We start from the raw sequence: 27099 nt of genomic DNA, 5'->3' as shown, positions 1-27099 counted from the left end.
ATTGTTCAAACATCACTTCATCAGGCAGGCTTCTTGAGCAATACTTTTTTGGTCAAGAAGATTGACAAGGGTTTCCGACCTGTGATAAATCTCAAAGAGTTCAATGAGTGGATAGTTTACCGTCACTTCAAGATGGAGGGTATCCATCTCCTCAGGGATATGTTAATACAGGGGGATTGCCTGGTCCGTTTGGACCTCAGGATGCTCACTTAACATTTCCCATCTTCCCTCCACATTGCCGTTTTTTGCAGTTTCCGTGGCAGGGTCAAGTGTACGAGTTCTAGTGCCTGCCATTCAGCCTGTCGCCAGCACCATGGTGTTTCACGAAGCTGCTGAGACCGGTTGTGGAGATTCTAAGGACTCGTGACATCGGGTTGATAATTTATCTCGATGATATCCTCCTGATGGTTCATTATTAACAAATAGAAGTCAATTCTTCTCCTGTCCCAATCCACGGTCTTTCTGGGATTCCTAATAGACACAGTATCAGCTCCCTTGAAGGTCCTGGAGAACAAGATCTCCAAGATCAAAAAGGAACTTTCAAGGGTGATCAGGAGGGACAGGATTTCCCTTTGACAGGTAGCCAGGATAGTTGGGCACCTATCCTTGTTGATTCAGGCGATCTTCCCGGGCCCCCTCCACTAGAATGCCCTCCAGCATCTCAAAGCATCACATCTCAGGAAGGGCTTCACCTACTCAGAACTGGTGGAGTTGTCCTCAGAGGCCAGATCGGAGATAACTTGGTGGTTGGACGACGTGGAAGCCTGGAATGGGAGGGCGATCTTCGGGTCCCTTCCTGACATGATAATAGAGTCCGATGCCAGCAGGTTAGGCTGGGGAGCCAGGTGTGGTCAGATCTCCATGGGTGATCAGTGGACCCTGGAGGAGCTAGACCTGCCCATCAGTTGTCTGGAACTCCTTGCGGGTTCATTTGCTATCCTTTCCTTAACGCAGGACAAGGTATCCTGTTGCATCCTTTTAAGAATGGAGAACATGTAGGCGGTTCAATAAATCAACAGACTAGGGGGCACACGTTCCAGAGCCCTAGCGGAACTGGCCAAGGATTTCTGACACTGTTGCCTGCAGAAACAGATCTCGATGAAGGCAGAGTATCTCCCGCTAAAGCAGAACAAGGTGGCAGATTGTAACTCCCGCTATGTCAGGGACTCCAGTCTTCCAATCCTTGATGAAACATTAGGGTCCCTACAAAGTGGACCTGTTTGCATCCAGGTTGAATGCACAGCTCCCCTGGTATTTCAGTTGGAGACTGGATCCAGGAGTGGAAGCTGTGGATGCATTTCTGCAGAACTGGTCGATGGATCAAGGATGTGCTTTTCCTTCGTTTCTCTTGATTCCAAGGGTAGCAGCTCAGATCAGGAGACAGAGGGCATCTCTGGTATTGATTACACCGATCTGGAGAGCGCAGGCATGGTTTCCTACCCTCCTGTAGCTCTCTTGGATGGCTCTTCTAAAGTTACCAGTATCACCGGGGATCCTTTGAGATCCGGCTGGACATGAACATTCTCTAGTGACACAGGGGCACCTCAGTCTCATGGCTTGGAGGATTTCAGGGGACGTTGGCAAGACATTCAACTTTCACAAGAGACTAACGCCCTTATCAGACAATCTTTAGCACCGGGCATGATCAAGCAATATAAACCAGCCTGGAATTGATAGGCCCTTTGGTGTTTCGAGAGACAGGTGGATCCTGTGGGGGCACCGGTCACTCTCATAGTTAATTTTTTGGCAGAACTTTACATGTCAGGTTTTGCTTATTATACTATTAATTACTTTAGATCAGCCACTACAGCAGGACACAATCAGGTCAACAGTTTGCCAGTTGGTGAACATTCCTGGGTGAGTAAACTTCTCAAAGGGATCAGATTGTCCAGACCTCCTGAACCCAGATACTCAGCGCTGTGGAACGTCAATAAAGTTCTAAATTTTATTTCATCATGGCAGGATAATCAATTCCTTTCCAGGAAGGAGATTTCAGCGAAACTGGCAATTCTGCTGTTTCTCATATCCTGCAAAAGAGTTTCGGATGTCCGAGCACTGGTCATATCGGCAAGGGTTTTTACCCCCAAAGGAGTGACATTTACTATTTCCAGGAGAACTAAGATGAATACCAGGTCGGTATCTCATCCTAGTTTTGAGTCCCATCCTAAACTGTGTGTGGTGAGGTGTTTTAAAACACATGAAGAGATGACGGACAAGAGTAGACCTCTGGGAAAGATTCAGTTATTGATCACCATTAAAAAAACATTTAGAGCAGTCTCTACTCCCACTATTGCCAGGTGGGTAAGATGGATCATGATGGAAGCAGGGATAGATATACACCTTTTTGGTGCCCATTCTACCAGGGGTGCTATGGCTTTTAAGGCCATTCAGGTAGGTGGTAGATTGGAAGATATCATGAATGTGGCTGACTGGTCATCGGAATTTGTTTTCAAGAAATTCTACTTTAAACCGGTACATGAAGCCGCATCGTTAGTGGTAAGTAAACTTTGAACTTGCATAATCCTCGCCTATGGTCCTGACATGGAATGACAAATTTCCTAGCTATTGTGAAGGAAAGTTTCAATTCTACTAAGGACACGGAGGCGAGGATTATCCCTCCCTCATACTAGGTCAGTATTCCCTCCCCAGGATTGCGATACACAATGATTTGCAGATGCCACATATACAGATGTTATACGCACTTTCCTTACATGTGACACCATTTTTTTCTGACAGTACTTTTGATTTTACAGTATCTTAGATGTTTTTGTTGACAAAGGTTTTTGATTGCTCATGAGTTCTTGACTTTAGAATGGTCGATACTTGTATGTGATTACATTAATTTCTTGCTCAGCTGATAAGTTTGAGAAATAACATTGTTTAGGAGTGGTTCCTTCATGGTTTGGGTTTGGAACTCTGACATCCGTTTATCTTTCAGGATGAGATGCGAATACGGATTGAGCCTGCTTGAATTTACCTTCCTACAGTGAAGAAGAGGAAGGACGGCCCTCGCAGGACATTTATATGAACATTCAGACGCCCATAAGTCCAAATATCCAGACATGGACATGATTGGTTTGCTGGTTTCTATGACTATGCATGGGCATCATGGGAGTTGGAGTATTAGTAATGTGTTTTCTGTGTTGAACTTTGAACTTGCTGTAATTATTAAAAGTGGAGAAAGGACTGCATAATCTTTGCCTCCGTGTCCTTAATAGAATTGAATCTTTCCTTCACGATAGCTAGAAATTGTTTCGATCTGACATTCTCAGTAAAACATATACTTCTAAAAGGAGCAGCCTGTCAGTTGATTCCCTTGTGTTCTACTGCAGCCTTCTAGAGTGTTCTAAAGAACAACTAGAACACTAACAATCTTACTTATGACAAAACTTTGGCACACCTGAAGCCATCTTGATTTAATCATACTGGTAAAACTTAAAACATTTAATTTAGAAAGGAACAGTACTAGGAGGTTAATTTTGTCATAGAAATTATGGTAGTGCTGTAGAAAGAACAATTAGAACACGTTTTTTGTGAGTTCTCAAATATCTTCCTTTTCTACTTCCTTAAAACATTCTGACTTAGACTGAAACTTGCACTTGCAACACCAGCAGCAGACTGCTAACTAACTCCCTGGTAATCACCAGCTTAACTGCAGTGTTCTAATGAGCAACTAGAGTGCTAACATTCTGAAATTTATGCCAAAAGTGTGTCACATCCGAACGTTGTCTTGATGGAATCGAAGTGGAAAACTGAAAGCATTTGTACTGAGGATACTGCAGTAAATCAGGAAGTTAGGGAGCTTCATAACAAATGTGTCTCTCAAGATGGCCACCAGAGAATAAAGAGCCCAAATGTAGCATAAATATCACCCAAATGTAGCCCAAGCATAGCCCAATGGCAGAAGTGTGCACAACTCTTAATTTTTTTGCTTATTTGCAGATTTATATAGCGCAGGGGCAACAAAGCAACCATGCAGGACAGGCAAGAGATGCTATGGCAATATAACAGACCATTGAGGGCAGAAGAAAGAGGCAGGGGCAGTACAACCACACATGCCACCAGACCTGATTCAGTCAGGAAACTCCTGATGTTTTTAAGCCCCAAAGGGCTTTATTTTATCTGTCTCCTGCCTAAAATCTCCTCCTCTTCAATGTAAGTCAGTGGGGAAAACATTTTTTAACAAAATCTCCCTCTTACCAAGTTCAAAATCTCCCTTTTACCAAGTTCAAAATACAGGTGTTGGAGTGTGTCTTTTATAAGCAAAATTATTACGACAACTTGCAATATATTGTGTGAAGAAGCCACATAGAAATTGTGCTAACATAGAAAATAATGCACACATTTGAAATGTGCCCACGGGGAGTGGCTACAAATGTATACGAAGACTACTGAAAAAGCTTATAAATTCTGAATTAATATGCAATAATGTTTTTAATTTGTATTAGTATATCATAATTAAGGTTATATGTTAGGAGTTTGCTTCATTAAACGAAAGGGCTTTAGCTTAGTAAGGGCTTGGGCCTAGCTGCCTGACTTCATATTGAATTTCATTTTCTAACGTGTAATGTGCTGCTTTTCCTGAAGGACACAAAGCTGTATTTTTCCAGGAGCTATGGGTGTGTAGCCGTAATAAATTATTTCTCATGAATACCGGTTTGCTCAAGGCGATGTTCTTGCTAGATGCAACAGTGTAATTCGTAACAGGTGCAAGGTTAACCGTACTGGGAGAAGACAATGAAAACACGGACTGGAGCGCGAATTGTAAAATTTTCTACCTGACATTCCAACCTTTGAAGACGTCAATAACATGAACCAATCCGTGACATGGGAACTGTGAACTGTGGAAAATTCTAGTAAGGTGTTTGCAAATTATTGGATAGAGATACGGGTGCACCAAATATTATCCAATGAGGAATTAGGGAATAGTTAGACAATTTTGATTTAACGGTGTGACCTGGGAAGAAACCATCCATTTTTGCCATTCCTTTTGCTCTAAGACATTTTGCCCTTTGCCATTCTTCAGAGACTTTTGCCAGTTGCCATATTTTAGCTTAGTTATCCTGTCGCCTTGAAAACCATCTTCTACCCATCTTTGCTTGATACTATCTTCTCCTCTATCTGAGGGAAGTAATCCATTCCTTAACTATGCTATCTTGAGACTTTGCCCCGTCCTATTTTGCCTGATGCTGATGAACTGATGTCCTGAGGACGAAGACTGACGCTGCTTGCTGATCTGTTGGATTGGTAACTATCCGATGCAAATTGTGATTGTCTATTTGCCCTTTCTTTATAGGTACCAACTGCTATTTTGATAGAGGCCTTAGTTTAGATGTTTTCTAAATTTGTGTTCACTAAAATGTTTTGCGTGAAGCCCAACATGCTAATGCTAATTTGAGGTTAGTTAGGGTGTTCACTGATATCTGATGCAAATAGACAAATGACTGAGTTCTTGCTTTGTTGATTCATGTACTAATGAGACTCTGCTAAGTTGATTCATATTAATGATGTGCTTAAAATTCTGAATGAGTATAATTCATTGCTTTGATTAATTTGCGCTCTGATTGCAAAGTTGTAGTGTTTTCTGATGTGGTTTATTGCTATTGAGATTAACAGAAATTATACTAGATTGTTACTAATAGGGAAATAAATATCCTACCACTTAACTAAACTGGTGTGGTTATTCATGCCTTAAAGGTCATGGTGTGGTCACTTATTGATTCTTATTGATTGTCTATTGATTAGTGATTGTCATTATTGATTGTGTATTGATTTATTGATTGATGATGCCAAGAAAATACTTTGTACTGGGAAGTCTCCAAACGCGGTCCAAAGGTTTGTCGACCTAAACGCATCTCCTTGTAAGTTTACTTATTAAGGCTCTGACGCGCTAACACTGTTAAGTATGGTACATTGGATAACGTAGGGCTGGAGGAATGGGGTAGGGGCATGGACTCAGAAAACAGAGGGCAGGAGGGAGATGGCCTGAGGCACCAAACTGACCTTACAGGGCAGGCGTCGGGGGTTGCAGCAGCACAATACACTACACTGGGCAGGCGGGGTGGCAGTGCAGCACAACGGACCATGGAAAGCAATAGGGAGGGGACAGGGCCATGAACGTGGACAAAAGAGAGCAGAAGGGAAAGAGGCAAGGGCAGCAAGCTGACCATAGTCTACAGACCGGAAGGACAGTTGCAGCAAAACGGACCGTGAAGGGCACGAGGGAGGGGGCGGGGGAATTACAACAGACCAGATGGGGCAGGAGGGTGGGGATATAGGCCTGCACATTCAAAACAGAGGGCAATAGGGCAGGACAGGAACAGCAAGCTGACCATGGAGGACAGGTGGGATGGGCACCGGAAGCACAACATAGCATGGATGGCAACAGTGAGACAATAATGGCATATAAACAGACAATGGAGGGAAGGTGGCAAGGGATCAGGGGAAGCTAGCTGACCACCCGGGGCAGATGGGAGGGGCTATGGCAACACAAAAGACCATGCATGGCAAGCGGGAGGGTTTGTGGCAGCACAACTGCCATGGTGGCCAAGAGGGGGGAAGACAGAGACATGCACAAAGGACCATGGAGGACAGAAGGGAGGAGTAGGAGCTGGATACAGACAAGAGAAGACAGGGAAAGGGGCTTTACAACAGACCACACAGGGCAGGCAGGTGGAGCAGTTACAGTACAACAGAGCATGGAGGGCAGAAGGGAGCGGCAGCAAAATGGATCATGGAGGACAGGAGGGAGAGGATAAGGGCATGGAACTCGGAAAGGCAGGGTAAAGTTGGCAAGGACAGGCACATCCATCCGACCTTGCATGGCAATTGGGAGGGGTAGTGGCAGCTCAACAGAAGACTCAGAATAGGTAGGAGGGAAATGGCAGCTCCATGGAATATGGTGGACAAAAATAAAAGAGCAGGGGAATGCACACAGACATTGAAGGGCAGGCGGGAAGGAGGGTAAGGGCAGCAAGCTAAGCACAGAGGCTAAGCAGGAAAGCAATGATGGGGCATAGAATTGGGCAACGGAGGGCAGGAGGAGTGGGCTTGGACATCAAACTAAATGGAGGGCAGTGGCAGCACACTGGACCATGCAGGGTAGGAGGGAGGGGGCTGGTGGCTGCACTCGGACAACAGAGGGTAGGGAGGAGGTGGATGGGGCAACAAGCTAACTCTTCAGGGCAGGCGGGAAGGGCAGTGGCAGAACAATGGCCATATTGGCTGTAATGAGGGAGCAGAAGCATGGATTTGGACAATGGATGGCAAGGAGGAGCGGGGCTATGAGCAGTAAGCTTGGGTGGGGGGAGCACAATGCCAAGCCAGGCCCTGTGTCCAAAGTTGTCCCCCGTCCCCCCATGTTCATTGCATTGGGCATCCTACTTAACGTCAAAAAAACAAAGGCCACAGGGACATCGTAGTTGGGTTAAGATTTTACACACACAAAACCATATAAATTCAGCTGTTATACTTAGCGTAATTTCAAGTTATCATCACTCATGCCCTAAGGTAACTATAACTTGGCCCTTCACTATGCACTGCTAATTACCCAAGATATTACATTACTCATGACATCTTCTATGTCATCATTGATAATATAACTGTAACCTTTGCAGTAAGTTTATTGATGGGAATGTTTTAGTTGCCTAAGGGCACAAGTGATTGTTACTTGAATTAACTCTAAGTATAACAGCTGAATTTCTGTGGTTTTGTGCGTGTAAAATCTTAACCTAAATATATATATATATATATATATATATATATATATATATATATATATATATATATATATATACATATATAGAGTTAGTAATAAATCTTTGCTTACCGTTAAGATATTCTGGTAGTAGATGTTTTGGCTTTGCAATGGTGGTAAATTGACATTTTATGTTAGATACTCTGACATACAACATAGTGTATGCCTGTCATCAGAGAATACTCTACAATTTATATTCTGTAGGCCTCAGGCATGTAATTTGAAAAGTACTTTCCTTGGGTGCTTATCATGTGTACATCCCCTGGAAAAGCTTTTTGTACAAACATAAACTTGCAACATTGTTATTTTAGGGTACAAAAGTCATCCCAATCCTCACCTCGGTACTGCACGACCCCAAGCAGTGGGAGACCCCTGAAGAGTTTAACCCAGCACATTTTCTGGATGAGAAGGGGGCATTGCGTAACCGAGCTGCGTTCATGCCTTTCTCTGCAGGTAACAAAATTAATGTTATGCCAGGCAGCACAAGGTGACTGGATACAAATGACCTATTTCTAACTTACAGGGAGCGAACGGCTCACTCATTGTTTATTATCTATTGGTTTTATTATCACTCTCATTTGCTTTCTGCTTATTGAATGGCTTGCCTTCCTCTGCTTGTGTTTGTCACTTCCCTAGAGCATAGTGTCTTTACTATTCTTTTTAATTTCTAACTTGTATCCTATCAGCGCTCACTTTTAAGGAACTCTCTATGAGTGCATGTGATTTTTAGCTCTCTTGCTTGTGTGCTTCTTCCCTTCTACCAGTCCCCCAGCTCCGAGTTGGTCTCTCCCTTGTGTGTTGCTTTCTCTCCTTGTATGTTTCTTCCCCCAAACTCCTTCACACTACTTATTGCTCTCTCGTTTATGCACTGCTCTCTCATATGTTTCTCCTTAGCTCTCCATTGTGTCCTTTTCTTCCACCCCTATCTTCCTGTCTCACTCATAATGCTTTGTCCCTCCTCCCGCCATCTGCTCCTCTTATCCACTCCTCAGTTACCCCACACCCTGCAGCCCTTTTAAAATGTTTATTTAGCTGTTTTACACTTAAAAAATAAATATTATTTACCCATCCAAGTGGCGCCCACCATATTGGTTAAGTAAATTAAAAAATGGAGCACTGAATGATTCTTCCTGCGATAACAGTCACATCATAGTGCTGTTTTTTCTTCTTTTTTTGTTTTACCAATGCTAGGCAGCGTCCGCATAAAGCATTTTGCTTTTCACATGCTGTACTGCATCGGCATCAGTAAACTAACTGCTTTGGAAAATTCAATATGTCCAGAATGAGATCTGTTGACTTTGCCAAGACATTGTAAGAACTTCTTCTGCTTGCCGATACTTTCTAGCAGAAGCTATATTGAGTTCAAAATGCTACGGACAATGAAGGGTGTCTGCACACTGTTCAGTGGGGCCAGATTACAAACATTTTGCACTGATGCAAGAATGGACCAAATGCAATTTTGCACCATTTTTGTTGCTTAAATAATGTAGCAGGGAGGAAACCAAATTTTCCTCCTTTCCTATTCCATGAACAATTTGCATCACGGTAAATAAGGAGAAAACGGATTGTGTTGCAACCAGAAGAAATATGCAACACCTACTCTGACTATAAATAATACCTTTTATCTAATAAGATTTATGTCAATGGAAAATCGTAATAACAAATCCACATGATTTTTAATGTTTACATTTTTTTTTTAACTTTTTCGCATTTTAACAGTGGGTGCAACACTATGATTCGTTTCAGGTTACCGACATTAAGCTAATTTTTTGCTCTGGTTTACAAATCTTGTTTAATTTGGACTGGAGCTAAACCCTATTTGCTTCTTACGCTATTACGCAAGCAGGGACCTGCTGCCAAAATGCATTTATTCAAATTTTGCCCTTTGCAAAGTTTATGTTTCGTAGCCCTATAAGCGCTTTACGATTATTTACTTGTGAAATGAAATCGGAATCTGCACAAACTGTGGCCCAGGTGCCTTGAGGCCCGCTTGGTTCATACATCCTAAATTGCGTTAGGCATGGTAGCCCACGAATTGTCTGTGCATATTGCTGTGGATAGCAACGGAGCATACATCGCTGTCACGTTTTCAGTTTGCTTATGTGTACAATTTCCATGGTTTTCATATACATATGAGTGACATTCGACTATCTAAAGCTTGAAATTTTGAGTGACACTTTTTCACTAGTAAAATCAAGTAACAAAGTCCTTATAAAGAGTCAAATATCAGACATTGGTAGAACAGGGGGATACCTTTCCTCATCAAACTACAAAGGGACAGTTGTCCTGCCCCCTCAGAAATGACGTCACATCCGCTACCAGGAACTCCAGTCCTCCTGAGAGCCCGCCCCGGAACTGACGTAGGTGTAGGGGGTGTCACGTGGGTTGTGACATCATGGGGTCACGTGTTAGTCATGTGCCAGGGTCCTAGCTCCTGTGTTTAAGTCTATGGGTTGCGTAAAATGGGGGCCCTGTTGGTGTGCACCCTGTTTCTGCACCTAAGATTACAAGTCTGGACATGTCAGACATTCAGGACCAAGTGGCTGCTTGGGTCCCTCCTCACAGGTTGGAGCATTGGAAATGTAAGGCCTAACCTCCACACTGTTGGCTAATCTAAAAAGAGGGGCTGGACAAATGTTGCAAAGGTCATGACACATGGCTAGCATTACGTGTAACCCCTCAGCGTATCAGAGCCATCAAGGAAAGCATGTGACGCTATGTGTTGTAGAGGAGTACGCCCTTTTTGAACCATTGAATACATACAAGGAGCCAGCTAGAGCTGTGTGCCAAACCATGAACCAGAGCTGAAATAGGTTGTCAGGGCATTATGGAGAGATACAATCCTCTCACCAGAAAAGCCGCCTCAGGGGCCCAGAACACTATCAATAGATATTATCGGACCCAAACTCCTTCGGTGTTGGATGAGAATGTACATCCGGCTGCCCATAAAGAGGGGAGTTCTGACGTTACCAGATTTCAAGAGGAACTTTGCCATCGGCTTGAAAAGCTCAGCCTCAAGGATTTGCCACAACCAATATCCCCTGTTAAGGCTGACAGCAGCAGCAGCGAAGCCTCGTAAGACCAATTAAATGATGGAATCAACTTCTTCGACACTGAAGATGATGAAGAAGGTATAGCACCACCGAATTCGCCAGCCTATGAAGATATGGGCTTTCAGGAGGACCCTGATCCTGAGGCAGTCGTACATCCGGCAAGTGTAAACTCTGACACCACTTATACACCAATAGATCTATGCGACTCGCAAGATTTAAGAGCAGCCGCAGAGTGTAGCGAAAATGATGAGGTTAGTAAAAAAAAAAAAAACTCTCTTGACACTTATCATGTATATGCTGATAGCAGACTTTTAACTAATAGTTTGTCATTTTCTTTCTGTTTGAACCGTAGAAAACAACTGCAAAAAGAGATGCGCTAGAGAGGTCTGCGCTAAAGGTTAACAATGTACATTTTTACTGCTTATCCTGTTCCAGACAGTCTGAAAATATAACAAGCCAGAACAAAGAGCTGCTTAAGAAATGTGTTTGCACCTACAATAGCACCGATTTTGAAAAGGAAACTCCCGGCATACCCTACGACACCATATGGCCTGTTAAAGGTTTTGCAGCGACTGTTGTGAACACGTGTTAAACGTCACTATCATAACCTCTGTTATGGGCATAAAATGAACGAACCACAGCAGGAGTCTCACGAGTGTCTATACGAGTCGTACACAGCAAGAACAATTCAACACATATGTAGCAAGTTAGACCCGCACAAAGTATATAAGTTGTTAAGGGTGGTGTACGGGTTGTCATCAATGAAGAAATATGTCCACACTGATATGATTAAGGTCTTGGCAGCAGTGGTCAATGAGATCCGATACGTGGGCGAGCCCTGCTCAAAACCCGAACATATGCAGGGGATGTGTACCTATTTTGACAAAAGATTGCTAAAAAGGGTCACAGAAAGATGAATGTGTGATATTTATTATAAAAATAGAAGAAAGGGGTCTTTATCCCCACGAAAGTTGTTTTAAAAAATACAGAGGTCGAGGGTAGCGGGCCATAACTGTGTTATTTAACGTTACATAATTACTCACTTTTAGGACGAGAATCAGAGTGTTGCAGTGCAAGATGTCTATGAGTTACACCCTGTATACATATGCATTGCCAGAATGGTATATGTGCTGCTTAAAGAAACAATAGCTGAAATACACACTTGTAACTCTACAGTATCTGAACATTTCTGAAACGTCAGCTACAGGGCTGTGCAACATTCCTGAATGTATAACCAGATGGTGTATCAACGCATGGATGCCTACAACGGATAAGTACTGGAGCGTGTATAAAGGGTGTATGTGTGAGTTAAGACTTTTGCCGACGACCGCGTTCGTCACAGCTTTGGAGCTTCTGACTGATGATTATTTCACAAATAAGGGTTTTGTATTGTCAGATCTAGAAATGTATGAGCTTATGAATGCTATCAGTATCCTGAGTGTACAAAGTTATAGGAGGGGTGAGAGGGAAGTTGTGTCTAGAGCTATCAAGTGTATATGTATAAAAATAGCAAAACTGGTTACGTTGAGACCGAGTAGCGGTGGGGGTCCTAGTCATGTACAAAGCATGTGTCATAATATGTACGCATAGTGCAAAGTCAACATGTTGTACGGAAATGCCGCCCATAAGACCAATAGCTATAAACTGTAAAGTATGTCATGTTTATGCAGTGCTAATATTCTTTATTTTTAATAAATTGGCCTCACACAAAACATTTGTCTTTCATTTCATGGCTTGTAATAGCTGATATCATGTCCGATGGCGGCGGGTTAAGGAAGCTTTATTACAATACAAGTGGTGTAGGTAGCTTTGGCGGTACCGAAGCACTGGTTAGAAGGGCTCTAGTTGAAAATGAGCAGGTAAACAGAGCACAGGTGAAGACGTGGTTATCTGGGGAAGAGGCATATTCACTCCATAAGCCCGCCCGGAAGCGGTTTAAGAGAAGACCTACAATCTTTAATGCTCAAGTAGATTGTCAATTGCAGATGGACATAATCAGTCTTCAAGATTTAGCAAAACACAATAACAGGGCTCGATATATATTAGCTGTCATAGATGTCTTATCTAAGTACGCATATGCAGAAGCCTTATTCGCTAAAAGTGGGAGCAGAGTGAGCGATGACTTTAAAGCCATCTTCAGGAAAGGTCGAACATCTCAAAAGAGAACCTGGAAAAGAGTTTTTAAACAGAATGTTTCAGTAATTACTAAAACAGCACAATGTTAAACATTTTGTAACGCACACTGAGGTAAAAGCTGCCATTATAGAATGTTTTAACAGAACATTAACATCTAAGATGTGGAGATATTTTACGGCCTATCAAACTTACCTATATGTGGATGTTCTACAGGCTTTTATAGACGTTTATAATACCACTTACGACAGAACCATCAAAACGCCACCCGTAAATGTAACAGCAGATAACTTGTTATAGGTGTGGAGAACTGTGTACAGGAATCGGATCGCCGCAGGTGTAAAGAAACCACTTTTAAAAGAAGTCGACCACATTAGGGTTGCAAAATTAAAAGAGGTCTTTACGAAGGGTTACCTACAGACTTTTAGTGACAAGATATTTATAGTGGAAAAGTGTGGAGCTTAAAGAGGATGTATATATTTAGAGGCTAAAGGACTATGATGGGGAAAATGTGTTGTGTGTCTTTTACAAGGAGGAGCTACAGAATGTACCTAATGATCCACACAGGGTGTATAGGGTTGAAAAGATTCTGAAAAGTAAAGGTAGCGGCGCCATCCAGCAGGATTTTGTCAAATGGCGACGGTGGCCCGAGAAATACAAGTTGTGTATTGGCTAGTTCTGTGCAGGTTGTGTGAGTATGATGGTGTGTTGTAGACACAGAGATGGAGACATCCCCATTTTATATTACGCTGCTGTCCAACACCTCAAAGGACATGTTTCCTGACAATGACATTTCTAATTATACAGTGAAATTGGCTAAACCCGTAGACCTGAAAGGGGATTGGGAGGTTTCCCTAACGGAGATCCATACCCTCGAACATGGAACAATTTTTCAGTGCTCGAGGCCGAATTTAATATAAAGCATGAGCAGGACCCTTTGAGCATCCACGCAGGATTTCCTTTAGGCTTTTACCCTACAGTTGCATCAGTGGTCGATGCCATCAACAAATCTATAGGCAACATTGAAACATACACAAATGTTTATCTATTGGTAGATAACTTTAGACGGAAGGAGGTTCTTAAAGCTCCAAGTCGCGATACAGTGTTTAACTGTTCAGGTAAATTAAGAAGAGTTTTAGGGACAGTACAACATAACAGAATTCAAATAGAACCGGACCAGTCGTGCCCCAATATTAACAGCGGTTTCTATACACTCTATGTGTAGAACGACATCGTAGAGTTGCAGAGGATAGGGGATAGTTATTCCCAATTGCCAAGATGGATCCAGGTGCAGGGTGAAAATAACACAAAGGTTAATATACAATACAACAAACCCGACTAGGTATCAGTTTCTAAAAAACATTTTGACACCAGTACGATCATGATCTATGACGATCAGGCTGAGCTGGTGTCCTTTTAATACAGGAAAGTTATTGTTAAGCTTCATTTAAGACGGCAACAGTGACTATTAACGGGTCAGCATGGTGATTATGAAAACATACGGCGACCCCTCTATGTGTAGTGTTTATTACAGACACCAGGCTGGATACTGAGCCCCACTGCCGTACTTCCAAGTTGCCCCTGTTACATACGGGGCTGGTTTGGGGGTTTTCTTCTGTAGTTTGTTTAGAAAAGCTATGCCGTTCTTGAGAGGAGGCCACGAAATTGCAAAACCGCAAGTCAAAGTGGCTGCTACGAACATTGCACAGGTCGTTGTGGGTTCTGTGACATCTGCGGTTTTCGGACCTATGAATAAACAGTCTCAAGAAGGAGCGGGGTTGTTGTACAAGTCTCGCACATGCTTTAAAAGGAAGAGAGGTGCTTCAAAGCACAGGGGTCGGCCTGCCCATATAAAAAAAAGACGCTGGTCTTCAAAAACTGCTCACAAACTAAGTGACCTACAAAGAAGAGGAAGAGAAGGGGCACTAACGTAAATATTTTTCAAAACGTGATGGCTGTGCAAGCATGGCTTTCGTACATTGTGCATCGGGTGAATGCGCTAAATCGGAGTTAGACCTGTTTTCCCTAAACCCATGCAGACTAGCATCGAAAACTGTTTTTTCATGACGGTATCACCGCTAGCCACTTTAACACCTTTAGCGCCGATAGAGTTTTATGTGTCAGGGTCCATAGATATGTATCTGGATCTCAACAATACGCTGCTGCACCTCATCCGTAAAATTATAAAAGCGGATGGTTCCAACATAGAGAACGACGATAAAGTGGAGATGATTGCTTATCCCGTAGCAACCATGTTTAATCAGGTGGACATCACCCTCGGGGATCGGATTATCACACCGAGTGATAACATGTACGCATATAGGGCATACATTGAGAGTACTCTGAATTTCAGCCCTGATGCCCTGGACACTCAGCTTTCAGCAGGACTCTTCATCATTGAGATTACCAGGTTTGTCTTCTATAAATTTGATGTGTGGGAACCTTAGGGATAGTTCCATATAACGATCTTGCCAGCATGAATAAAACCATACAATATTGTTTGGGTTTTGGGATAGAACATGGGGTGCATTTTCTAACAACTGCTTTATAAAATAACTTTTACCGCAATTTGAGGGACCAGCTAGAATGCAGGAGAACGGATGCTGCAAACGGGTGTCCATAGTCGTGGGGATTTGAGAGTTTAATGCCCTTTTAATAACCATACGGTAGGGTTTTGTAGTCCTCAGTCAGGATCCTCTTATCAAACACCACATGTAATGTTTTATATAAAGGCTGGGTTGTGATTTCCCACCTCTTTTTGTACCGCACTACGCTAGGCTGATGTGCAATTGTTTTATTATTTTCACGGGTGTCGGACATAGCGTATTCATTCACCAGGTCCTTAAGACTATCAAAATTGATGTTTACTGTATTGTTAACATTTAAGGTGATATCTTTGACTTTCATACATACAGTATTGTTTGAGGTTTTATACGAATAAGTTTTAGGACCTGATGAGGTGAACTCCACTATGGGTTCGCCCTTTTGTAGTTCGCTGGTCAAATCCCCTAGATAATCGCTTAATGGAGGGTCTTCATCACCTACTTTACTCACAAATATAACAGAGTCTGCATAATGATACAGACACCTGTCCTGCAGTTTATCTAACATGTTGTAAAGCTCTAAATGGGCATGAGCGGCTGTGAAACATGCCATGAAGATGTTTATATTGTTACACGTTGTGGGGTACTCTTTAGTGTACTTCCAACACAGAGCGGCTATCTCATCATCGATAAACTTGCAACTGTGCACCTCATAACTAGGGGCAAAAAGGTACTTAAACAACTCATCAGGATCTGTCATACAAGTTTGTACGCTGTGCAAATTTCCCCCATAAGGAGTTTAGGCATAGTTTGGCTAACTGGCAGGGGGCAGGGTTGACCTCGATCAGTTTGGGTCTCAAGCGTGTACCCTCTGGAGTGCAGTAGTCATCTATGTACTTTTGTTTGGAGGCCTCATCAACACACCACTCTGGAAACCCCAAAGCCTCCTGTTTGTCTCTTAGAAATAGGTTGTTATAGTTAGAAAAGAGTTGTGTTATTGTCCTTTCAAAGTGCCATATTTCCAGTATTTTACCAAGCCTGTATCCTTTCCCTAGAGCCTTTTGTACCTCAATGCTACACCACGTACCGGTCAGCATCCTTTGCTCTTCAGTGTAACTACACACGCTAGTCTCTTTACTTTCAGCACATGTACGGCATAGTGGGAATATCAGCTTACTATCTTACTAGCTTACTATCTTACTCTGTAAGGTAGTACCAGGAAGTAAAGATGTTGGGGTGGTTAGATTTGGCATTTAATGAGCCCAAAGTATTCACCAATGTGCTTAAAGTCCCTGTATATGATGGTTGGGTGACCTACAGGGTATAACTTCTACTTGTTCACAAACGGATACAGACTTGTGAAGTCATAATAGTGTATTTTCTCACCAGCTCTCACAGCCCTGTACAGCTGTATGGCATTTGTACACCCCCCAAATAAGGCATCGTGGGGTTCCATAGGCTCTGGTAACTGGTGACTCTTAATGAAAGATACAATCTCAACCTTTGTTGTTAACATAGCTAACCATTCATGCTCCCAAAGGGCTCTCATGACAAAGCCGTAGTTTTTAACAAATTGTGCCTTCATCAGTGTGCGACGGTGTAGGTGCTCAAACGTTGTGCCCAACAACCTGTTAAACTCATGGGGTTTGTAACAGCGAGGACAACAGTGGTAAAAACACCCGTTGTATTCAATGTTAGTTGGCCCACCATGAATTATGGCATAACCGTCAAGATAATAAGGACGCAAGCGGTATTCACTACTATATAAAGTGTGTTGAATGGCTATGCTTTCTATGTCCGAGATATACATGAACCACTGGATCGAGGAGGTTGAATAGCGCTTCTGTTTACCATTATACAGGTCTGGCTGTACTAGGGCGAGGCTGTGTGGTTTCAAAAACGTGTTTATAGATAGACATACACATAGAAGCCAGCGTGAAATATTCTGGAAGGGGTCTATATATTCTACAATCTTTGTCTGGGGCATGTTGGGCTTCAAAACCTTCACCTTTTTGGTAATCCCTATCACTATATCTCTGAAAAGATTGCAGGCTTTTCTCAAGATCATTACATCGGCCTGACAGTATGCTTTCAACGCAGTTTGAAAATGAGTTATTTTCACCGTACCGTTGTAGAAAGCTCTCTTTCTCAGCAGGCATCATATACTCGACACTGTAGCTGGAGGGTGGAGGAATGGGACCCTCATAATTCTGGTTGGCCCATGTGTTGAAAAAGTGGGGGAAATAACCTTTGCAACCTGGGAAACCAAAGACTGGGTAATTTACTCAATTTCATGGGTAGAAAATGTAGGGTATCAATGACCTTATTTGAAAAGGCACCACCGTTAACAGCATCAATTTGGAACAATGTGTTATGAGTTCTACAGCCATCCTTTCACCAATCATAATCTGTAACATAAAGGAGTCGTACGCTTTTGAGTTATGAGCCAGCTTAGAATACCCTTTGAATATAGGCTGCGTGAAAGTGATGAGGAAGTCCCTCACGCATGTGCGCCCTTCAAACTCCCAGTTGTCATTGGAAGTTAGATGATGAACATAAATATAATTAGGCTGGTGTACACCTGTCCCCTGTGTACACTCTATATCAAACACTATGTAGTCTTCAGTTTTGGTCTGAGGGACCCCTTTAACCATGTAACACTTGTGCTCTGTCTCCGCCTGAAAATACACCTTACACCTGAGTCATTTCATGCCTTTACATTTATGCTCATAGAGGGCGTTACGCCCGCAAGCCCTACAGTCTATTTTAGGTAAGCAACGCGCAAGTCTGGTATGTATGCTCAAGCAGTTTTCGTGTGAAAAAACAGATTAGACGTGCAACACTGGACCTTCTGCTCAGTGACATCAATACAAACATTCCTCTGGCACATTTTACAGTGCATTTCACACTGATGGTTTGTCAGTGTGTTGTAGATATGGTTGCAGTGGGGGGGCATATATACTTGGCTCCTAGAAAAATCTTCAGGTTCAAAATACCATAAAAGTGGTTTTCATGATGGAGAACATAAATGGTCTTGTTTTTCGCACGCTCCCCTGTTGTGAAGTACTTCCTTGAACCATTGTGGTAAAGAACATTCACCGTAATGGCAAAATAGTTCTCAAAAAGCCCTAGGTCCCCGAAACTGACCATTCTGTTGTGTGGTATTTCAAGAGCCCTGTGGGCTTCAACAGATCTTGACATAATATGAGCATCGGATGCAGTGCGGTCCAACAGTAACCCTACTATGCAGGCTGCCAGACAGGTGTTGGTTGTTCCTATGTTAAAATTGAGCAACCATCGTTGTTTCTTACCAATGATCTGAATATACAAGATATTCTCTAAAGGTCTGGAAACACCATCCTCGCGGCCCCGTACAATGAGGGCTATAACTCTAAAGGTACTGTATGCTACAATTTCTGCCTTACTCTGCAACAGGTTACAGAGATTCACTAGAAATTCCACAGCATCAAACACATCCCTGGGAGTCCTACATGTGAACAAAGGACTGAAATACCCTGCCCCTGGAAACACAGATGGAAGTAATCATTAGGACCCACATCGTGTAACAACCTTTCTCTTAGTGTTTGTACAGCTTGGTGCATGGCTAAAACACCACGATCAGAGGAATTTATACGGTCTAGGTTAACAAACCAGAATTCCTCGTAGTTTTCTGTAGCGCTAAACCGTTCTATAGTACACTTGTACATTTTAACACTTTCTAAAAGACAGCTTCTGAATCCTCAGCTTGAGGATCTCTACTAGCAGGTGTGGCATCTTGGGTGTCATTCAGGGGTAACAGACTTAGGTGGTCATTATGAACATGGTGGCAAACACCGCACCGCCGGCAGTGGCGGTAACTACCACCAACAGGCTAGTGGTCCGGGCCGCCAGATAATTAAGCCAATGAGAAACAAGTAGCTGTCCATCCACACACCGCCATTACTGCAGTCCCGACAACGACGGAGGAGGCCGTCCACAGGCTGCTGGAAAGGTCCTACCCGCCCACCAAATAATGAATCACCAGACCACCATCAGTTCTGGGGCGGGAACCACCGCCAGGTAAAGCGTAGCAGAAATGAAAAACATAAAAGGACACACTCACCGGAGGCACACAGAACACGCTGACGCAGACATGGAGAGAGTTGGAAATAATGCCAGTGCTGCTCCTTGCCATTTACCTCCACGACCATGACCGCTGACGAAGATGCCACCACCAGGGAGCTCCCATCGGACGAGGTATCAGAGTCACTGCCGCCAGTGGTAGTTGCCTCCCCCGTGGTACTCCTCCCCCCCTCCAACCCACTGGTCCCCTTGGCGGCCGTTGACTCTGCCTCCTTGGAACCGCGGGCTGCTGCATCCCCACTCACCAGTGCCCCTGCTCCCTCGCCAGATGATGCTGATGCACACAAAGGACAAAAGAGCACAGGGGTGGAGAAACAAAACAAGGGAGAACTTGGTCAAAAACTGAAGATATGCACATCTCAGCCCCACACACACTCCCATCCAGGTCACATACCTACAGGCAGCACCTACTACCTATGTCGAAATGAAAAAAATCGCGCCATCTTTGTTTAGGATGGATTTTGACAGGGTTCACTGAACTGTAAATCTCTAGATACATATACCATGTTGCAGGTCATCCATTTCCTTGGGGGAAATCTTTAGCTATAAGGGATCCTACGTACAGAAGAGACTAAAAAAAAGGACTTTTAAACCCTAATGCTTTCTAAGCTATAAACATAATTGCAAGGTAGCCACGCAGATAAACATTAGTTGAAGCGTTACCACTCCTCTCGACTGTAAACCTTATTAATTCTCCGGGTATACACACACTTTTAGAGGTATATACTAATACATATGTGTTAGACTTTTCATCTTTGGCGTGGTCTCCCTTAACTTTTTGCCTCTGTTTCCCAGGTTGTTGCTGTGTGCTGGACTCAGATTTTGCTGTTTTTGTTACTCTGGGCACTTTACCACTGCTAACCAGTGCTAAAGTGCAAGTGCTCCTTTACAAAATGTGTATGTAATTGGCTTATCCATGATTGGCATATTTGATTTATTAGTAAGTCCCTAGTACAGTGCACTAGAGGTGCCCAGGGCCTGTAAACCAAATGCTACTAGTGGGCCTTGAGCACTGGTTGTGCCACCCACATAAGTAGCTCTGTAATCATGTCTCAGACCTGCCACTGCAGTGTCTGTGTGTGCAGTTTTTAACTGTAAATTCGACTTGGCAAGTGTACCCACTTGCCAGGCCTAAACCTTCCCTTTTCTTACATGTAAGACACCCCTAAGGTAGTCCCTAGATAAGCCCTGTGGGCAGGGAGTAGTGTATGGTTAAGGTAGGACATATAGCAATGTGTTTTATATGTCCTAACAGTTAAAGACTGCTAAATTTGTTTTTCACTGTTGCTAGGCCTGTCCCTCTCATAGGTTAACATGGAGCTGATTAAAGTGTAGATTCCCTTTGGGAGCGGATGGACATGTGGAGTATGGGGTCTCTGAGCTCACAATTTAAAAATACATATTTTGGTAAAGTTGATTTTAAGATTGTGTGTTTGAAAATGCCACTTTTAGAAAGTGAGCATTTTCTTGCTTATACCATTTCTGTGACTCTTCCTGTTTGTGGATTCCCTGTCTGGGTCAGTTTGACAGTTGGGCTGGTTGCCCCTCACACTAGACAGTGACACAAAGGGAGCTGGGGTGAACTTACATATCCTGATGAGCCATCTGCGCTAGGAGGGAGAGGAGGAGTGGTCACTGAAAGCGCTGTGCCTGCCCTCACACAATGCTGTCTCCAACCCCCTGGTGAGTGACTGGGGCCTGGCCTGGGCAAGGCAGGATTTCACATTCAAGAGAGACTTTGCTTTTAAGTAGACCTACTTCAAAGGAGAAATTGGGTATAAGAAGGGCACCCAAAACCACAGACTTTAGAACACTTCTGGAAACCAAGAGGAACCTCTGCCTGGAGAAGAGCTGAAGAGCTGCCCTGCCTGTGACTGAGCTTTGTGGAGCTATCCTGCAGTTGCTGCTTCTGCCAGAGTATGAGGGCAAAGACTGGACTTTGTGTGCCTTTCATCTTGTGAAGATGTCCAAGGGCTTTATTTAGAGCTTGCCTCCTGTTGAAGTCTCAGGGACAGCAAAGACTTCTCTCTGCCAGCACCGGGTGTCTCTGGAGAGACTCCTACTCTGACAAGTGGTGCCCATTCAGTTCCTGGGATCCTGAAAGGAGAAGCTGGAAGCCTAAGAGGAAGAAATCCACATACAGAGCGCCGTGCAGGGAAAAGATCAGCGTGACTCCAATTTGCAGCTGGAACATCGACATTCGCCTGCAACGCGACCAAAGAATCGACGCACAGAGCTGGAGAAACTATGCATAGCATCGCTGACAGAGGCTAGTGAGATCACAACCTGCGATGCGTGGTTTTCGGACTGTCGTGCGGCTGGATTTCCGACCAAAGCACCGCTGGGCATGTAAAAATAACACAAGGCCTGCCTGGACCCGAGAGTGCAGACGGGATCAACGCATCGTTCTCCTGCGGAGAGAAGAAACAATGCGCCCGACTCGCCGAAAGAAGAAACTACCCAAGGTCTCGCTTGTGAGTGAAACCGACACGTCGCAAGCCCTTTTTGACGCACACTTGCCCGTGCTGGGTTATTTTTGACTCCCCCAAGGTACATTTTCACACTAACAGTGTTAGTGTGTGTTTAAAACTACATGAAGACTCTTTTTGCTCTTTAACCCTTTACCTCCCTGGTGCAGGTCACAACCATTGGCACTCCTAGGAGACACGGAAGATCTTCTGTGTCTACCTCCACCCCGTCCCCCACTCGCCCCTTCGTGACATCAGCACGCCCCCTCCCCCTGGGGCAAATAAAAAAAAAAAAACTATTGATAGGGGGGTCGTCCGTGGGCATAGCGACCCCCTGTGGGGGCAATACTTTTTTTTAGTAGTTGTAGGGTTTCCCTGGTGGCCATTGTGGCTCCCAAGGAAACCATACAACTACTAAAAAATTATATAGATCTATATATATAGACTCTTTATATAGGTATATCTGTCTATGTAGATATATATATATATATATCTACATAGACAGATATATATATATATATATATATATATATATATATATATATATATATATATATACATAGATCAGTGCATGTGTGGTTTCCCTGGGGGCTGCGATCGGCCCCCAGGAAAACCAGACCCACATATAAAAGTGATCTGTATATATATATATATATATATATTTGCCACCAGTTGTCTTGCAGTTGCAGCTTGCGTCTTCAAAACGATGCACATACTTCAACTGATGCGTTTCAACTGTTGCTTTTAGGCAGCAATAAAAAAGTCAAGTAATTCTTGTGATTATGTTTCTGCCACAGAAGGATCAGACTTTTGTCTAGTGGCAGTTTTGGTGCCATAAAGAAGTGCAGAAGGGTTATATGCCTACTGCAAAGAGTAAATATGTATTTTATGAAAATAGCTGAGTACATTAGTAAAGTCAGCCATTATGTGCGCTATAATACAAATGAAATGAATGTACGGGGGGGGAATGAAAGGCACTTTTGCTAGGTGGTAATGAGGGAATCAGAGGAGGAAGACATGGGAGTGGGAGCACCAATAATGATTGTTGGGCTGGGCGCTAGAGATGCTAAAGACTGTGACGATTGGTATGTGACAAGGTGTTTTTTGAGTGTCTTGAAAGAACATGCTGTTTGAGGGAAGAAACGTAGGTAAGGTGACCTCTACTGTTGCACATATCATACACACACCAGCAATTTTGTGACTGTCTACGTAGGCTAGTGTTTTAGGACAACAGTTTAGCCAGTAGCAGAGATGGCATCTTGTTGGATGACTGCTGCACACGGCCTCACTCGGGTTATAGAGGACAGCTCTGACATAGGATCAGAGACTGAGACAGCAGATACTGAGAAAGCATCTGAGGGATAGGACAATGGTGCAGACTCTGGGAGTGATTTTTCAGTCGGAGGAGTCCTATTCAATAACTCCTCTTCCAGTAATTATGAGGGAGGTGATGAGGACAGTCCTGCTGTCCCTTCGCAAGCACAGTCTGTGCAAAGGGACAATAGTGGGTTAGCCCAACCCAGAGAGCAGGTGAATGCAGCAGCAAGCACAGAGAGAGAGTGCTCTCTTGGGAGCTCCCCAATTTAGTTCAGCCCCAAATTCCACTGCCCAAATCCTATTGTGGAGACATCAAAGTTATCTATCACAAAACAAACTGGTTTTGTAAGGCAAGCACTTGTGTTTTTGGTCCTGGGCTTGGCGACCATATAGTGAAACATACTAAACCCAGACATTTCTGGAAACTAGACATCTGGGGGCATCCACAGAGGTGTGACTTGTGTGGATTCCCTAAAGTTTTCTTACCCAGAATACCCTGCAAACTGAAATGTTGAATAAAAACTCTATTTTTTTTCTTGCATTTCTGTCACACAAACTACAGGAATATGCTGGAATCCACAAAATTCCTACCACCCAGTGATTCCTCACCTGTCCTGATAAAAACACTACCCCACTTGAGTGCCTGCACCTAGTGCCTGCGTCAGGAATGGATCACCCCAGGGTCAACATTTGCCTCATGTAAGGACCAACATTGACCGTTGAGTGATCTATTCCCGTCGCGGGCACTAGGCTTACCCACACAAGTGAAGTACCATGTTTATCGGAAGACTTAGGGAATGCTGGGTGGAAGGAAATTTGTGGCTCCTCTCATATTCTAGAACTTTCTATCACTGAAATGTGAGGAAAAAGTGTTTTTTTGGACAAATATTGAGGTTTGCAAACGATTCTGGGTAACAGAACCTAGTCAGAGCCCCACAAGTCACCCCATCTTGGATTCCCCTAGGTGTCTATTTTTCAAAACTGCGCAGGTTTGCTAGGTTTCCCTAGGGGTCGGGTGAGCTAGAGGCCAAAATCCACAGCTAGGCACTTTGCAAAAAACAGGTCTGTTTTCTTTGGGAAAATGTGATGTGTCCACATTGTGTTTTGTGGTATTTTCTGTCGCAGGCGCTAGGCCAACCCACACAAGTGAGGAACCATTTTTATCAGGAGTTTTGGGGAAACGCTGGGTGGAAGGAAATGTGTGGCTCCTCTCAGATTTAGAACTTTCTGTCACCGAAATGTGAGGAAAAAGTGGGGTTTTTTGCCAAATGTTGAGGTTTGCAAAGGAATCTGGGTAACAGAACCCGGTGAGAGTCCCACAAGTCACTCCATCTTGGATTCCTCTAGGTATCTAGTTTTAAAAAATGCACAGGTTTTGTAGGTTTCCCTAGGTGCCGGCTGAGCTATAGGCCAACATCCACAGCTAGGCACTTTGCAAAAAACACGTCTGTTTTCTTTGGGTTAATGTGATGTGTCCACGTTGTTTTTTGTGGCATTTCCTGTCGCGGGCGCTAGGCCTACCCACACAAGTGAGGTACCATTTTTATCGGGAGACTTAGGGAATGCTGGGTGGAAGGAAATTTGTGGCTCCTCTCAGATTCTAGAACTTTCTATCACCGAAATGTGAGGAAAAAGTGTTTTTTTTTTTTTTTCAAATATTGAGGTTTGCAAAGGATTCTAGGTACCGGACCTAGTCAGAGCCCCACAAGTTACCCCATCTTGGATTCCCCTAGGTGTCTATTTTTCAAAACTGCGCAGGTTTGCTAGGTTTCCCTAGGGGTCGGGTGAGCTAGAGGCCAAAATTCACAGCTAGGCACTTTGAAAAAAACAGGTCTGTTTTCTTTGGGAAAATGTGATGTGTCCACATTGTGTTTTGTGGCATTTTCTGTCGCAGGCGCTAAGCCAACCCACACAAGTGAGGAACCATTTTTATCAGGAGTTTTGGGGAAACGCTGGGTGGAAGGAAATTTGTGGCTCCTCTCAGATTTAGACATTTCTGTCACCGAAATGTGAGGAAAAAGTGTCCTTACATTTCTGTGTAGGATCACCGCACCAGCACAAATTTCCTGCCACCCACACGTTCACTCGGTCTCCTGATAAAAATGATACCTCACTTGTGTAGGTGGTCCAAGTGCCTTTGACAGGGAAAGGCCGAAACATGTAGAATTTGAGAGAGAAACAAAGCAGGTCCAAAAGAGCAGTTTTTCTTTCCAAACGTTTTTAGGCTGACAAGTGGGGCAGAATTTTTATCAGTATATATGCTACACTGCTGGGAGGTAGGAATTTTGTGGATTCCTGTAGATTCCAGACGTTCTTTCACAAAAAAAGTAGTGAAAATGCGTGATTTCAAGCAAAGTTGGAGGGTTGCAGGGCATTGTAGGTAAGAAAATCGTGTGGGGAGCATGTGAAGCATACCACCCTGGACTCACCCAGATGTCAAGTTTTCAGAGGTGTCTAGGTCTGGTAGGTTTTTCTAGGTGGCAGCGTACCAAAGTTCAAAAAGTGCAGGCGCTCACCATTCCAAGTGGGACGGTATTGGGAGTTAGCCAAGCTCTCTTGGCCCATATGTAAAATCAAAACCCAAAAGAGTCAAATGTCCACTTGTTTGCCATTGGAATGAGATGCTTTAGTTTGCAGGGGGTGCTGAAAGACTGTTACCCCCTTCGGTTGGAGTGAGGGAATAACCATGCCAAAATTAATGTCCTCCAAAGGGGAGGGACCCTTGCCCACCCCACAAACAAAACACACATGCAACATAATGCCTGGTGCCTAGTAGTATCTGCCTCCCTGGGGGGCAGAAATGGCCAAAATTAATGTCCCCTAAAGGGGAGAGACCCTTGCCCAAGGGGAACCCAACCCCCCCGACAAAACACACGCATAGCAATCCCTGGTGCCTACATCGTTCCTGCCCCTCTTGGTGGCAAATAGGCCTAATAAAAATAGGCCAATCTGCCCCCAAGGGGGCAGAAATGGCCAACAGTAATGTGCCTCATGGGGAGCAACCCTTGCCCAAGGTGCCACCCCCCTAAACAAAACACACACACAACAATCCCTGGTGCCTAAGTGTTTTCTGCCGCCCTTGGGGGCAGATGTGGGCCTAATAAAAATAGACTGATCAGCCCCAAAGGGCAGAATGACCAGGAGTAACAGTAATGTGCCCCCATGGGGATTGACTCTAGCTTAAGAGGCCACTCCACTTATGTGAAATAAGAAAATAAAACAAACTCCCAGCTATGCGATCGTGCAGCATAAATGCTCAAAGAGACATTGGAGGAAAGGAAAAGCCTTTCCTTTCCTCCGATACCTCTCTGACCTCTGTTTTAACAGCCGCAGAGTACCCGGTCCACCAAACTTATAGTCGGCCCACCCAATTTTGAATCAGGTGAATGACAAATCTTTCAACATTAACAGAGTAACATTTACTCTGTAAATGTGAAATTTTCTTTAACCACCTGACATAATAGGTGCCATCGGCAGTGAGCCACCTGACCATCTGCCCTATTTAGAGTGGATAGGTAGATGGCTTTTTTGTTTTACTGACAATCACTGCCGGGTATATTATGGCAGTGAGGGACAGTACAAAACTGAATAATGGTCCCGACACCATGGAGGAAAACTGGTGTGGCAGTCATTTGTTTTTGGAAGTTTGTTTTTGAAAAATGAAATAATCTGGAAAGGTTTGATGGCCAGCCATCATGTTTGACGGA

At 43.7% G+C, this 27099-nt stretch overlaps 1 protein-coding gene across 4 annotated transcripts in view; it reads left to right on the top strand.

Annotated features, from left to right (window-relative positions):
• Positions 1–27099, top strand: part of LOC138259314 (cytochrome P450 2B19-like) — a 566037-nt gene that overhangs the window by 489291 nt on the left and 49647 nt on the right. For 2 of the 4 annotated variants that reach the window (XM_069206940.1, XM_069206942.1), the window contains one exon: positions 8068–8209. The exons of 1 other annotated variant lie outside the window; for it this stretch is intronic. In XM_069206940.1, coding sequence (XP_069063041.1) covers positions 8068–8209 — 142 coding nt within the window. Of the gene's footprint in view, positions 1–2938; positions 3059–8067; positions 8210–27099 lie in introns of those variants that run through there. One more of the 4 variants, XM_069206944.1, reaches the window with a different exon arrangement.

The sequence above is a fragment of the Pleurodeles waltl genome, chromosome 9, assembly GCF_031143425.1.
Source record: "Pleurodeles waltl isolate 20211129_DDA chromosome 9, aPleWal1.hap1.20221129, whole genome shotgun sequence".
NCBI classification, from domain to species: Eukaryota; Metazoa; Chordata; class Amphibia; order Caudata; family Salamandridae; genus Pleurodeles; species Pleurodeles waltl.
The sequence above is the reverse complement of the archived record's forward strand: the minus strand, read 5'-3'. Positions and strand labels throughout refer to the sequence as shown.